Below are 17,094 nucleotides of genomic sequence, written 5' to 3'. Positions count from 1 at the left end.
TTTCACTCGTTTACTTCTTTTTTTCCACTGTAACTGTTAAAATAGGCTCTCATCCTCTTCGCTATCGTTTTCATCTGGACTATAATTAAAATCTTAATCATCAGAAACGTCCTCGCTACTGTCTGATTCCTAAAAAAATTAAGAAATCAGTGTAAGTGGAAAAAAAAGTTTTTTAAGCTTTTAGAATGTTAAAAACACAAATTAGTATGTTGGAAGGACTTACGTTTAAAGTAAGTTCATGATTTTTTGCTTTTTCATTTTTTTGATTGCTTTCATGCATTTCATTAAGTTGTTCTTCAAACAAACTCATTAAATTTAACGGCGGAATATTCTAAAAGAAATAAATCGATATTTTAAAACTATAAACCATCTAAGCGTTATACATAGGTACAAAATATAAGGTAAGGCAAGGTAATAAAACTAATTACTTTATTATTAGACCAGTAGGTATTAAAGATTGCAACAATTTAAATAATTTTAAGGATTATCTACCCCGATTTTCAAAACTGAAATCAGTATCTAGGCTACCTATTGCACCTTCTATAGAGTTTCTTGACTGATCCATCGTCGAGTCCATCGCAATATTGTCAGATGCCTGAAATTGCATGTCTACATCTTGTAGGATCACCTCCACAATAACAGCAGCATTACTACAACCATGCTGGGTAAAAGAAGTTGATATGGATTCTTCAGTAGAATGACCTAAACCCATTTTTATATTAATAAAATAACGCAATTTGCATACCTATTTTATTTTTCGTACTTACCATTTTCATCTCTATTTATATCACCAACTTGTCTGGAGTCTTTAATTAAAGACAAGAGCCTTTTAGTTCGGCTTGAATACATTTTTTTGCTCTACTTGCAGTAAACTCACTTAAAATATAACACAGAAGGGCTTCAACCGGTCATTACAACATTTTTTTAAGGTTATGTTTTTGTAAAGGCCAATCTCCAATGACTTACGAATAAAAAGGCCAAAGTCCAATGATCACTGGATATTGGCCCTTTAGTTAAGTAGAGTGAGCAGTTCTATGTGCACTTTGGCCATTTTAATTTAAACCTATTTGAGGTAAACCCGAAATTTAAATTAAGAAATCTGCAACCACTCATACAAGAAGATTGGCCTTTTTGAATTGAAAGTTTTGAATATTATTATTTTTGTGCTGATACTAACTCAATAAAGGCAAAAATGGAATTTAGCCCTTTTAATACTCAGGTCAGATATGTCCTTAATAGGTCAACTTTGTATTTCAAAAACATGTTATAGTTTTTACATTTACTGTGATCTTTTTTATTATTTTAGTAGTTATAAAAATATATTTTAGAAACACGTCTGGTGAAAAATATGCAAGGATGCCAGTGCACAAATATTCTGCTTATTACAACATGGAACATCCTAAAAGAGGCATGGCCCTTATCTTAACCACGAATTCTTCGACGATGAAAAGCTACCAACCAGAAAAGGTACTGGAGAAGACTGCCAAAACCTTAAGGAGTGCCTTATTGCTTTGGGCTTTTATGTGCAGGTTTTCAAAGATTTAAATAGCGAGGATATTGAACAACACATTGAGGACAGTAAGTGTTTAATCGATTTATTTACATCATTTGTTTACAACAGCAAAAAAGTTTTAATTTCCAAAAACATTCTTGGTTCCAAAACCCCCGCATCCATTCAAAAAAGTCAAGGATATTATTAAGTCTGCAATTAAATTAAGATAACCCATATATAGACCAGAAACTAACGATTTCCTATGACACTCGTTGATACAAGTAGAGTAAGTTGCCTAAACCCGGGCCCCCACTTTGTTTTTGAATTTTAAAAAATTTAAATTTGAAAAAAAGATAATAAAACATTTTTCAATATATATCTTACTATGTTTTACATAGGAGTCCTATTTTATGTATATTTTTTTTATTAAGTTTTGTAAGCATGAAATTTTTTTTTCTTGAACATTGCATTTTTGTGTGTTTGAGAAATGTTTCCTAATGTGGGCCCCTAAAAAAATATTAGAGAAAATTTTAAGAAAAACTTAAAAATAAAACACTAACAATTTAAATGAACAAAATTGTAATTTTACATTGAAAATATAATAATTGAACAGTCAAGTACGACAATAATCGCATATATAGTTGTCTTCTTCTGCGCCTGCACACTCAACGTGAGCACAGAGGGAACACAAGGCATATAACCCAACGCTCTCCTTTACAGTCATCTGAAAATTTAACATTTTTACAAAAAAAAAACAAATTTAACAAAACAAACACTCGGCGTCCTCTTCAGCTGTGACGGAAGATACACCTGGTGGAATTTATAACTCAGAAGAACCTGAGGATATGGTGTTATGCGAGTCTTCTCCGGAGCTAGATTCTCCCTTGAACTTAAGACTTTTCTTAGCTTCTTAGCTTTCTCTTTTCTTTGCAATGGAGGCATTTGAACCACGACCTTTAACCAGCTGTGGGTTGTTTACTGGCATTAGCTACTTTCTCCTCTCTAATTGTTGCAGCCTCTTCTAATTGCGATTTGTAAGGAGAAGAAGTTATGAACTGAAGAATATAATTATGAAGAAGTGCTGAACTGGTTGCTTTACGTCCTCTAGTTCTTAATTTTCGGTATAAGGTTGATGCGAAATGGGCTTGTATGGAAAGAATTTTACTGTGTTCCATGTTCATTCTGAGGTTGGCTGTGGGTTAGAATTTTGTTTTCTCTGAGGATGACAAGTTAGCTTGACAGGATCCAGATGACTTTGGCGGAACAACTAAATCAGATGCTCTTGATGTTGATGGTACAGCCAGGTCAACTTCAACACCATTCAATTCAGTTTCACTGGGATTTAATTCTCTCTGCTCGTCTAGTTCCTGAGAAATTGTAGAATTTGGAGCAAGCTGTTGATTCTTACGTGTCTCCACAATGTATTCAGATTCTGTGAATATGTTTCGGTTAATAGGAAAAATTCCAGTAACTCTGAAGCCATTGATAGCTATCTTAGCCTTCTGACATTTAATGTAGCCTCTCCCAAAAATCTACATTACATCATAAGCACTAACAGGCCGATTACTATGTCGTAACCATTGTCGAATTTCTTCGCTGTACATGGCTTTTAGAGGTCCATGAATGTCCTGTCAAGTGGTTGTATTTTGTGTGATGAATGAGATGGGAGTAATACAATTGAAACATAATTATGTCTGACCAAATCGATTAAGTCAATATTTTGGGTGTGATAGAAATGTCCCGTCTAAGATGAGAAGGACAGGATTCTCTTTCGAAGGATTTGCAAATGCTATAAAGTGTGGAACCACATTGTAAACAGATTTGCTTGTATCCATCCTGAGGGATGTGTCGCAAATATGGTTCCCGGTTAAGCCCCCTTTTTCAGTTGATCACTCAATTTCTTGCGTGGAAAAATGACTAAAGGGGGAACGAAGATTTCAGTTGCATTCATACTGGGCAACGATTGTAATGAGATATCCACGCTCAGCAAATGTCAGTGCAGCAACTTGCCTTTTTCCACGCAAACCAATTATTTTAGCCACTTTTGACTGTACGATAGATATACCACTTTCATCTACATTGAAAATTCTATCAGGGGTAAATTTTTCTTTGTCATAAACCTCTGCTAGAAGATTAAATAATCTATCAGTATTTTCTTTACTGAATACTAAAGCTCTTGCAAAGGACGTGCCAGTTGGTTTTCGTTCTGATAACTTCTTTTTGTGGCGTTTTTAAAAAACAACTTGCCCATTTTTGCCCAGCCATTTCATGTTTGAAAGGGTGCTGAACGTGATTCCTTTCAGCTAATTGTGCAGCCATTCTTCGTAAATCTGTTCATGTTAAGGCCAAAGTATGAGGCTAAACAATAATTAACTAGTTCATTCCTTAAGTTGTTTGCAAAAAAACCGGTGGCCTACCATTTTTTGTAAGAGATGCGTCCTAAGGGATTTCCATATTTTTCTTTGGCCAATCGTTGCAGAGTTGATCTTAGGCACATTATACATCTTACTGGCTTTTTTTTAAGTCTATTGTCTTTTTTCGAGAGCGTCAATCGCCCTTGACATATCCGAAGGGGACCATGATCTCAATGTCTTTGTTTTCGGCATGATATCTACAACAATATTATCTATCAAATTCAATTTTACAAGCCAAAAAAAGGGGACCACATTAGGAAATTTTGGGGGCCCGGATTAAGCAAGCTTAACTAAAATTTAATATCAAATTTCTTATTTTAAAAATAAACTAAAGCCAAATGTTAGACCATGAATCAGTAGCTTGTAATGTCTTCTTTAAAATAATATAATGGTTAAAGTACTTATCAGTTAATATTAAATTCCGGCAACAAAAAATAAAGATTTAGCTTATTCACTGACTACACCTCAAACGACTCACGGAAAGCGACTGAAATGGTCGGCCGTGCTTTGGACAAGGATCTAGGTACACGCCTGTATATCGGCCGGAAAGCTTCGCGCAAGCGCACTTTAAGCTCCAGATTTTATATGCTAATGTTTTGTGTCAAATATCAAATTTAAACTTCTAACATTGTTTTTTAGCGGCGATTCTGTTTTGTTTGTTTTGAAATTGGTTATTATTTACTGTTAACACGATTTATTTTTGTGTAGGTCTTCGGGAATATCTAATAATGACTATTTCATACAAAAACGTGTAGGAATATCAGAGTGATGGGTTGACCGTTACTTGATGGAAATTCATTTTTATATAACAATAAAACACTGAAAACTTTGTTTTCAAAACTTCTAAAAAATTTACTACAATTTTTTATCACTACAGCTGTTTCGGCAGAGTGCCTTTCTCAAGTGATCTATTTTTGGTATGTGTTTTACACTTTATAGTCTTTTAGGTTGAGGAAGGGAGAACTGTTTGTCTCAAGTTGGTCATTCAGAATTATGTCTATGTTTTTTAATTAATTTGTTAATTTCCATAGCTTCTAATAAAGTTAGCTTAAGGCCTTTATTTTGGATGTGAAGAATTTGAAATTCGTCATTAAAAGAACGATTATGATCTAGAAGGTGAATTGCGTATGTAAATACGTAAACGTGCGTAAATATCAGAGTTACATGTCATTGTAATGGGGAATAAAATCTCATTAAAAAAACGCAGTTATATGCATTTTATAGGGCATATAACAATTCGCAATAAGTATTTGATTATTCAACTGATATTTTTTTGGAAAATACATGTACATGATACGTGTTGATACAAAATAACCTGGCAAATTTACTTAAAGGGCTAGAATCAAATACCTTGGTACCTACCTTTTTAAATATTACATTAGTACATTCAAATCAGTATACCCACATAGTATTAAACAGGAATATTAGCAAATCACAATTTTTCTCGCTATAAACACGACAGATCATATTTTAACTATTGTCAATAAAGGTGGCTTTTTCTCTGGATTCTTTAAAAAATAATTAGTTCTTTTCATTGTGCTTCCTAGCTCCCTCAAAAAAAGCTTTAGTCTGATTTCTGGCTCGTACAAAGAATAATTCTGTAATGTTGCAATTCGTTTTTAAGGTCAAACACCATTTCAGATCGGTCGCAGGATTAACGTGATCTGAACTAGTCGTTACACAACTTTTATCATTACATTACTTTTTTGACTAACGTAACAATAATTTTGGATACAAACATAGATATTATATTCATATTCTAGTAGTTAAAAAAATAAACTTTGAAGCAAAAAGACTGGTTATGTTATTATTATGTGGTCTACTGTTGGGCATAATTTTTACTACACGACACAAATGCCAAACTGCGCTTGCGCGAAGCTTTCAGGCAGATATTATTGGGGTGTACCTAACTCGATGGGCTGTACCTAGATCCTTGTCAATAGGAGGAGCTTTGACAGTCTGTTGCAAAATTCACAAAGAAAATGTACCTCTCAGACCAATTTTCGGCAGCTGGTTCTTCTTCTAAAAGGAGATAATATATACTGACTTGACTTTTCAAATAATATTTCCAAAAAGCTTTATTTTTTTTCAGCTGCCAAAATCGATCATAATAAATATGATTGTCTGTTAATTTCTGTTCTTTCCCATGGTAAAATGGGAATAGTATATGCAAAAGATGTACCGTATAGGCCTGAAAAACTATGGACACCTTTTACTGCAGACAAATGTCCCAGTCTTGCAGGTAAGAACCATTTTTTTAATTTTTCTCTTTAGTATAGGTAAAGAACCCATTATAAACAGTTTTATAAACAGAGCGTAACCAATTTAATGGTATCAATTCTGTACCAACTTTCAAACTATTTGCGTTTTACTTACAGTTAAATATCCTACGCATACATTGGAAATAAATATTGGTTGTAAGGTTGTCAAATATATGTTATTTGTGGTTTTTTCTCTGGGATTCCCGTGTTCTTCATCGATCGTACCAGAGTTAGGCTACACCTATTTGGAACCGTATTTCTCTCGATCAGATGTAGGGCAGATTTTTCGATCCGACGTGAGTGCCTATACTCGTTCAGTTAACGTCCGACCACCGACAATGAGTTCCTATGAATGTCGTATCGGAACTAGTAACTATGTGGAATTTATATAGTTACTAGTTGTAATCTAACATTGCACAATATTACGCAATATGGCGCAATGTTAGTCCCGAACGCTCTGTGTTTGGATCTCGTCTTGAAAAAGACGAGATCTGTTGTTATTATTATAGGATGAAGAAATAAAAACAACAAACTGTGGTAAAAAAAACTCAGCCACAGAGTCTTAAGAAAATATCGCAGAGCCCTTAGAGCAAAGTGCTCTAGGAGCGCCCGTGAGGGGCTGACCTCGACTAGGCAACTACTGACTCGAGATCCGAAATGTCCCATATTTAAGGTGTTTTAACTTTTATATGAGATTTTTGGATCTCTCGTCCAATCAAATTTAATAAAAGTTTCAGAAGGAAGGGCGATGCGCATCAGGGTGCGATATCTTGCACCAGGATGACATGAAGATTTAATGTGTTGGCTGTTGTTAGAAAAACAACGTTCTTAAAACACGTAGAAGAAAACATACATGGATACATAAATTTAACGAAGACAGATCTTCAGGAAAATTTAATAAAACTTTCCACACTTCACGTAACTATCCTGATAAATTCAAAGAGTACCACCGCATGAGTATAAGAAACGTTTTATTATATTCTTGAAGGAATAGAAGACAACATATCCGGCCAATCTAACTTCAGAGAATGCATCAGCCCCGAAGAAAAACTCAGTATCACAATAAGGTAAATACATTTACATTGATTTTTTAACATATTGATTTATTTCTTTTTTTAACTTTGATGTTACAATTTCTAAATTGACATTTAAAAAGGCACGCAAAGAGTAAGTACTAATCACGAACTTGAAATTTTCAACATGTCACAAGTTTATATAATCTAAAACAGGGTTGTATGAGGTGATGATTCAGTATGTGTTGGGCAGATTGCATCTGAGACTTAGGCAAGTATTTTGGATAGTGTGATCCCGTGGATGATAGTGATGGGGTGGGCCGATGCACCCGATGTCAAATTAGAACCAATGGGGGATAGTATGATTCCTGAACACCTCACTTCATTCACAAACTTGTGTGCCTCCAGTGCTTCGATTACGTTCTCCACTATTTTCATTCTTAATTTCATTTTCTCCAATGATTAAGTTGCTTAATAGTTGGCAGTAAACTCAAAAAATAATGAAAGGTCCTCATCATCTTGGTATTTCTGTTTTTTTTGTAAGCAGGTGTTGTTCTATCAGCTGCATCTTCTTTTTTTCAATTTCAAGTGCTTGTGAATCATAATTATTACTTTTTCGTTGATTTTTTTTGTTTTGATGTTTGATGAGTTTTGGCGAGTGCAATAAGATACCTCTGTTTTCTGCTGAGAAGCTCATAATTAATTCATCTTCTTTTTGACGTCTTTGAGTGCACTAGATGCCTCTGTGTCTGTTGAGCTCATAATTAATTCATCGTCTTTTTGAATTTCTTCAACTGCCACTGAAAGACTTGAAGAATATGGCCAATGATTCTCTTCAACAACTGCTGTGGCAGACAAATTTCCAGAACTATTCTTTGGTCTTATAATATTTTTTAAAGACATAATGTTTTGGAAATAAGGCCATTTTGTAGAAGTTGACGCTCCTTGACCGCTCTTGGTTTCATGCTGCTCTTTATATTTCCTTCTAACGTGTCTCTAAGGTTTTCCCCACGTTTTACGAGCCTGTTCACCTAAAAAAAAATAAAAATAAAGTAAAAAAGTACATATATATTATATATATATATATATATATATATATATATATATATATATATATATATATATTATATATATATATATATATATAAGTACATATATATATACAAAAATGTTACAAGACACTACGCTACTCTTTTTCCAACTTTACGAAATCGCACCTTTCTCCCGCGGTTAATATTTATTTATACATGTGTCCTTTGTTTCAGCTACTTAGCAACGGGAATGCCATTTCGGTCCCTGGGCCTAACATTTAGAATGAACGATTACACAGTAGGCAAATGTGTATCGTCAGTTGTGGATGCAATATGAAACAATTTCTACGAGCGCCATCTGTCCTGTTCCTGATCAAAAAGAATTTGAACAAATAGCTGTCTGATTCAACGAACGGTGGAATTTCATTCATGCCATTGGATGTATTGATGGCAAGCACATCCGTATTAAATGTCCAAAACAAAGTGGAACTGCTTATTTTAACTATAAAAAGTATTTTTCGGTTGTGCTACAAGCTGTAGCCGGACTACCCGCTGTCGATTTCTTTTTGTGGATGTCGGTGGATATGGAAAGCAACATGACGGACAAACTTTTACTGCTTCTACTTTGTCTACATTTTTAGAAAACTGTCATAATACTTTACCACACACCTTTACCGATCGAAGGAATAGCCACAAATATGCCATTTGTTATGCTTGGAGACGATGCTTATCCTTTGAAACCGTATCTTATGAAGCCTTAGTTACTCAAAACGAAATCTTCACAAGAAGAGAGGGTTTCAACTACAGACTATCGAGGGCTAGAAGATGCGTAAGATGTGCTTTTGGTATTATGAGTGCTAAATGGCGTTTACTGGGAAAGTGTATAGAAACCGAAATGACAAAGCTGAACGGATTGTGAAAAGTATTTGCTTGCTGCACAACCTTATTATTGACCGTGAGGGCGGTAACCTTTTCAGTTCGGCGGAAATTACCAAATGAATTACCACTCCAAGAAATAAGTTCACCAAGAACTTTCAACAGGCCGTCAAACGAGGCAAAAGTTGTAAGAAACAATTTAAAATTATATTTCAATGGAATTGGCACTGGTCCATGGCAAAACGAACGCATTTAGAACAAATATTAACATTAGTTACTGCTAAAGTATTACGTAAAGTATTACGCTAAAGTATTAAATATCACGTAAAAAAGGAATTACAATAATTACTACTTTTATGTTTATAATCTACAATAAAAAGTATTAACATATTATATATTTACCTTTTACTAATAATTCCTTCCCAATTGACTCCCATAAATTGGCTTTAATGTCTTGATTGTGGTATGTTTTTGAGCCTCTGGTCCCATAAGCGAGGCTCATTTCTCACCAGATCATCAAAATTTCTTTGTCTATTTCTGCCATTTTGCTCTTGTCGGAACGAAAAATCGGAATGAAACCAAACAAGTTTGATAGCAGCAGCTACTCAGTCCGACGTCGGCCGATATCGGTCGTTATCTGATCGGAGTTCCCACTGCAGTATAGGCACTATGCATTAATACCTTGAGTTTGTTTTCAATCCGACGTCTCCCGATGTCGGATCGGGGAGAAATGCGGTTCCAATGTAGGTGTACACTTACACCTTGTTCAGGCTGGAATTTATTTTGAAAATATGTCAACCACAAGGTGAAAGTATACTTGTATAACTCAGTTATAAGGGAATTAGGTGCTTTGCACTCAGCTGATACAGGGTTCTAGAATTCTGGAATGAGTAACTTGATTAAATGGAAAGTATTCAATTGGCTGCAGTATGACCGGTTTACAATAGACGGCTTCAATCAAAAAACTCGTATTAGCTGTATATACATATGTTGTGAAAAATAAAGATCGTTGATTAATTTTGTAGGAAAACCCAAAATATTCTTCTTGCAAGCCTGTCGAGGTGATCAATTCGATGGTGGGATCACATTGAAAAAAACTGAAACTGATGGAGAGCAGACTTCTTATAAAATTCCAGTTGAAGCTGACTTCCTCATAGTATATTCTACAATGAGTGGTAAGTTAAAAATTCGGAATTCTATAATTTATTTTATTTTTTGTTGTTTAACAGACTTTGAAGAAATTTAATCCTACACTGTTTTTATCTCGTGTTTCGTTAAATGACATACCAGGCTATTCCTTTAGCCAGGCTATTTATCTTTGGTGATTTATCCCTGTTATCACTCTTATGCCATTTCTAGTAATGTCTTTTTTTGTTTAATCTAAGCCATATCATGTATACATCATTCTTTATATGTATATTTGACTTACTGGTAAGGCTTGATCTATACTATTTTACTTAGTAATACTATGATCTAGCTGACGCTGCTAAGAATATTTTTAGATATTTTTTTATCAAAATATTCTATTAAACTATCCAGTTATTGCAGAACCTGCTACATAATTTTTTGAACTATTTTCAAACAGTGGCGCACGCAGGGGGGGGGGTTTGGGGGGTTAACCAAACAATTGTACCTCACTTAGATTTAATAAGAGTTAGTTTAACACCTGTTAAAAAACAGTAGTTGATTTCTTAGCCATTTTTTAACTTAGTGTAGCTTATCAAACCCATTTTTATTATTTTATTATACAGTGCGTAAATTTTTCAATTAGGCATACGCTGTTGCATGTAAGTAGTAAATGCTCCAACGCCGACAAGACTATTGTCACTTTAAAATGGGTTCAATGGTTTAGCCGTTCTAGACAAACTTAGACCGAAATTTGAAAATTATATTCCTTTATTTATTTATTAATTATATTTTCACAATGCAGAAATGTACAAAAAACTAAAAGGTACGGAGTAATTCTATGGAACGTTCAGATGTGTTAAATCTCTTATAAAAATGGGTCTTTCTTGTCTGTGCGAACTTGTTTATCCTCCTATCGGACTTGTGAAAGTATTGTTTTTCTAAGAAGCAGTACTTCCGAAAAGTGGACATAGGGATTTTGAAAATGGTTCCTAATAGCATTGAACAATTTTCCAAGAATCACGAAACAACGATTTTTGTAATACGACAATGTTGACGTCATTCAGTTCATTGACAACATAGATTTAATTAGTTAACTCAAGAGAAAGGAGCCTTTTGAGTTAGGTAAGTGAAAAGTGGAAAGCAGAACATGATGATGATACGATGACACGTAATTGACAACATAAGCAAAACAAGATTAATTAAAGTAAGGAAATTGATTTAGGTCATCATTCTTGCACATTTTGTTATTATTATTTATTATTTACATTTCCTCTCACGTCCGCTGCCACTTCATCCTCCCACCTTTTTCGTGGCCTTCCTTTTGATCTTGTGCCTTGCATTTTACTATCTCTGCATCTTTTCGGCAATCTTTTAGTTTCCGTTCTCACTATATGACCAGGCACATTGAAGAATCTGTTTAACGAATTCTGAGATCGATGCTTCTTTTGAACAGTTGTTAGAGTTCATGGTTGTACCCTCGATCTCCTTACTCAGTTTTTGATAATAGGTCCAAATATCTTCCTTAGGACCTTTGTGTTTTTTGTGCCATCACAATGTTTCGTATCCTTGCAGTATAAATTCCAACTCTGAAGGAGTAATGTAGGTTGATCAAGGTGCACCCACCAACATGATATCTGGAAAAAAATGGGCTTAGTATCAGTATCTTGCTTTACGAGAAGGTCTACAATTTAAAACACTATTTAAATATAATTGTTTCAGGAAAAGAAGTAACAAAGAGATAGGGCAATCTTCAGGATGCGTTCTCGAAGTCGAAGAGGAAGCTAAAAGAGTGTAAGAAAAGTGGAGCTGGTTCATGTAACATTAAAAAGCACGTCTACGCTGGCCAAATGCAATTTGTAAATAAATTGCTCTAAGGCGAGGGAAGTTGCAGAAAGTTTAGAAGGTAGAACAGACAACAATGAAGACGAATATGGTTGATACCAAGGAACCACCAAACCACGAGAACACAGAAGACGTCGCCAGCATGATGAGGTTTAGCTAAAAATGGATAAAAGCATTAGAAGAACCTCCACTTACTCCCCATATTTTCTTTCATTCAAGGACTTCAAAGACTTTTGCCATATTTGAACAATTTCGACGACAGTGAATCTTAAATTTCCAAGTGGGTGTTTTGGGAGTAATTTCTAAAATATAGAACAAACGTAAAAACACTGCTTAACCTCAACTTCCTTCCACCGACAAACACCTTACTACTATTCTAAGAGCTATTCTTTCTCCCGCAGCCATCAATTATTGTCCACATCAAAAAGTCTTATTCCAATCAATTCAGCGCAATTAACAGCTTTCCAACCACAATATCCCCCCAAACCCCAAATCGCCAAACCCACCAATTCAAAATCAACAGAATCACAATAACGATTTAAACACCCAGCAGGTAATGCTCTTCGAAAGGACAGCGCCTGAATATAGACAAGAACAAGCCACTGCAAAATTTTATTTATATATATGTGACCAAGAGATTTTGGCACATTCCGGAGCCCATTCCATCAGCGAGCCCCTCCCAGTGGATCTGTGTATCTGATACCATCTATAAATTTTTCTTAATTTCAAGTTGTTAAAATTTTATTTACATGACAAAGAATATTGCAACATTGGCTTACATTCAGTTTTTTGTAATTTCATGTATACTTCGGTGACCATATGTACTTATTTAAGTAGGACAGTACTTATTTTAAATATTGTCCTAATGTACTTTAAACCCTTTCTAAGAACACGCGAATTGTACTTATTTTTTTCTAAAGAGGAATATTTTTATCTATTACTATTTTTAAACAATTATCTTAGATTCTGTCCTCAGTTAATTCTCTTTGGCATTTTTACTTAAATTTTGGCCGCTGTGCCAACGTTGCATCTGAACAAGCATTTCAGATAATGACCTTCGCGCTTCGACTGTTGCCGAATATCGAATAGTATGGTTTTGTCATTCATCGTCATCGTGTTGAACTGTTGAAGTTTTATGTATTGTATTACTGTACTGTATTAGTGTTTGTTTGCAAAACGTTTTAAAATTTAATAGAATTATGTCTCCGCCCTCGACGAAGATGATATTTTAATGCAGAACTATGTAAAAGTGACGTTGATATTTCCAACAGTAGGACGAAGTAATATTAAAGCTAATTTGGGAAATAAGAAACACACATCGGCAGCTAATGCAGTGATTAGAAGCAATAAATTAAATTCACTTTTTAAATTCCGCAAGTGTCCGCCGAGAACTTAATAATTTGCAGTCAATGGAAGGGACATTTGCATACCACACCATTAGGCATATGCACAGTTTAGATTCATTAGATTGACTTCCAATTGATTTTCCAATTTATTGAGTCTAAATTTTTTTCTGCTCGAACTAAAAGTTAAGCCATCGTGAAAAATATTTTGCCAGGAGAATCGCAGTTGACGGCCAGAAGTTGATATGCAGAAAGCAAATTTTCTTAGCATCTTTATTATTTAAATCACAAGGATACAAAACTGTACCTTTACTAGTAAGATACTTTGAAAGCAAAAACGACATTCAAACAAAACTATTACAGTTAGTGGATTTACCAGGTGAGACATCGATCAATACATGATTATGTATTAAATATTTTACAAAAATATCATATTGTTAACAAGATTGTTGGACTAACACCAGATAACACAACACTAATTTTGGTGAATGAAAAGACAGTGAACTAATAATTTATTCACTAATTGAGTAATTCTTGCGGGAGACTTTTAAATCGGTATTGGATGTGTTGCTCACATATTCAACAATTGTATTCAACGTGCTACTGATGGTTTACCAATTGATATCGAAGTAATAACAGTGAAAATTTATAAGCATTTCTATATTTACACTGTTAAGTTGATAAACTAAAGTCCTTTTGTGAATCGGTTAATTATGAATAAAAAAAATGTTATCATTTTCAAAAACACAAAGATTACATGTGTTACAAAGTGTTACATTCGTTTCGTAAGAGTGTCAGTGAATTTTTTGAACAAAAATGATGTGTGGAAATGAAAATTGCAATATTGAATAAGGAAAATTCATTTTCAAAGTGCATTTCATTTCGAAGTGATGAAAATTATTAATTTGTAATTCGGTATGAATGATGAAAATGCAATCAATATTACACTCGGGTAGTTTTTGGGGATCACAGAACACGAATATCATGACGGCGATGTTTTATGAGTGCACCTGGTGCACCTAGGGCCTCGTATCCTGGAGTTTTTTGAAAGGTTCAATACCAATCAGTTGTAACTCATGGATTTTTGGGGTCGCCTAACACTAATATCATGTCAGCGATGGTGTGCGAGGCACCTGGTACACTGAACGGGGCCTCATCTCTTAGTGTTTTGTGGCAATTCCATACAAAATCAATGCAAACTCGTTACACGGGGGTTTTCGAGATCGCTGAATATAATGTGTCGGCGATGGTGTGCGATGCATCTAATGTCCACGATGGGCTTCGTCTCGTAGAGTTTTGTGGAAATTCGATACAAAATCAGTGCAAAACTCGTTACTCAGTGGTTTTTGGAACCGCTGAACACCAAATATTATGTCAGCGATGGTGTGCGAATGAACCTGGTGCGCAGGACTGGCCACATCTACTGGAGTTTTATAAAATTCGATACAAATCAGTGCAAACTCGTTACTAGGGGGTTTTTGGGGTCGCCGAAAACTAATATCAAGTCGACGATAGTAAAGAGATCCTGGGCCCAAGACGGCCTCGACTCCTGGTGTTCTGTGTAAATTTAAAACATAAAAAATCAGTGTAAATCCGTTATTTGGGTGTTTTGGGTTTGCTGAACACTAATATCATGTTGGCGATAATCTTCGAGGAACCCCCATGCCCATGATGGGGACTCGTCTTCTGGAGACTGATTGTGCATAGAATTTCCACAAAACTTTAGGAGGCAAGGCCCATCCTTAGCACCAGGTGCCTTGAAGATCATCGCCGACATAATAACAGTGTTTAACGACCACAAACCTCCTAAGTATCGAGTTTGCTCTGATTCTGTATCGAATTTCCAGAAAACTCCTGGAGTCGAGGTCCAGGTGCACCAGGTGCCTCAGAGGACCATCGCCGTCATGATATTCGTGTTCAGTTGTTCAGTGTTCAAAACCCCCGATTAGTAATATTGAACTTGATTTCCGTCAATTATTTCCAAATTAAAAATTATCATTTTTCATCACTTCAAAATACACTTTGAAAAATTCATTTTCCTTGTTCAATACTGCAATTTCTTTTCCACATCAATCATTTTTCTTCTCAAAATTTCCTGAGACTTTTACGAATCGAATGCAACAATTTTCATCGAGATCGATCCAACTGAAAAAATTTGCTAGGTTTTGTGCTTTTTACTGATTCATTGTAAACACGTATATGCTCGTAAAACAACGTTGACATTTACAAGGTAATGCCTAATGCTAAAATTAACGCACTGTATTACTAATGCCCATATTTATGCAACACATTCATTTAAATTATTTTAATTTAAGGTTACTACTCATGGCGCAATCCCACACAAGGTTCCTGGTTTATTAGATCGCTCTGTGATGAACTGAAGAAGAGAGCTCATGAGCTGGACCTCGTGAGTATTCTGACCTTCGTCTCTCAACGTGTAGCCTTAGACTTCGAAAGCAACGTTCCAGATGACATCACTATGCACAAGCAAAAACAAATACCCTGTGTAGTGAGCATGCTTACTAGATTTATCCAGTTTAACCATAAGAAGGATTAAAAAAATTATCTTGGATTGTGGATACTCGTCTTAATCAATTTCAACAAGAAATATAAGAATATTTTAAAATTTTAACAATATCCACATCATGAATAAAAAATTTTATAATATAAAACAAATATCAATAAAACAAGAAAGGCTTATATGTTCTAAATTTTAGATATTTATAAGATTTTTTCCCACAATTTACGTTTTACGTCATTGATCGGCTCAATTGTATACCTTTACCATCACATAGAATGTTAATTTTCAGCATAATATCGGTAATTTTCATTTCACTTAATATTTGAATTTCATTTCAGTGAATAATGATGTCCATGGTATACGACTGCTATTTTGTAATGTATGACAAAGGCTAAAGCACAAGTCAATAAAGGAAACCCATGTGGCAAATGAAACTTACTAAGGTCTATGAGAACATACTAATCAATGAAAAGTTAATATTTTGGATGAATCACCAATCAATATTACAATAATTAAGACCATCAATCACAGACAACGAACATGATATGCAGTTAAAGCTAAATGAAATAAATACCGTAGAAAAAATATATGGCTTGAAGATAAATGCCTCTTCTTCTAAATGTGCCTATCTTCTAGCGATGTTAGACCACATTGACCCATCTTATTCTATTCACAGGAGCTCGAAATAGATCCGTTGACGTCAGACCAGTCCACTTCCTAAGATTGACCAGCCAGGATATACGTCTACGCCAGGGCCTCTCTCACCCTTAATCTTGCCTTGTAGAATCAACTGTAGAAGTCGGTAGTTATCATTACGCATGATGTGGCCGAAGTAAGCCCAATTTTCCTGCTTTTTTATGGTGTTAATATGTTTAAGATAAATGCTGGAAAAAACTAAACTCATGGCAATAAGAAAAAACGCACTTTTTAAAAGTACAAACTGCAAGTATATAAATGCTCCAATCGAGCAAGTGAAAGCATTCAACTACTTGGGAATGAATGAGGGTAAAATGACCAATGGGATAATCAAAAAGAAATACATATTTAAGGCGTTACTATGTAACCGCAATCTTTCCGTCAACCTCCACTAGAGGATGGTTAAATGGAATGTATGGTCAATATTAGAGTTACTCAACTTGATCAAGGTACGAAAAATTACTCTGAGATAGCGCG

The 17,094-nt window shown here is 34.8% G+C and overlaps 1 protein-coding gene across 1 annotated transcript; it reads left to right on the top strand.

Moving 5' to 3' along the window:
- Positions 1-1,333: 1,333 nt before the first annotated feature.
- Positions 1,334-16,614, top strand: LOC140431523 (caspase-1-like). The gene is given in 5 exon segments (XM_072519427.1): positions 1,334-1,420; positions 1,423-1,578; positions 5,999-6,148; positions 10,113-10,262; positions 15,716-16,614. Coding segments are annotated over 5 exon segments (762 nt in total). The 5' UTR covers positions 1,334-1,356; the 3' UTR covers positions 15,958-16,614.
- The last annotated feature ends 480 nt before the right edge of the window (positions 16,615-17,094 follow it).

The sequence above is a fragment of the Diabrotica undecimpunctata genome, unplaced genomic scaffold, assembly GCF_040954645.1.
Source record: "Diabrotica undecimpunctata isolate CICGRU unplaced genomic scaffold, icDiaUnde3 ctg00001290.1, whole genome shotgun sequence".
In the NCBI taxonomy this organism is placed as follows: Eukaryota; Metazoa; Arthropoda; class Insecta; order Coleoptera; family Chrysomelidae; genus Diabrotica; species Diabrotica undecimpunctata.
This window is presented reverse-complemented; position numbering and strand designations above follow the sequence as displayed.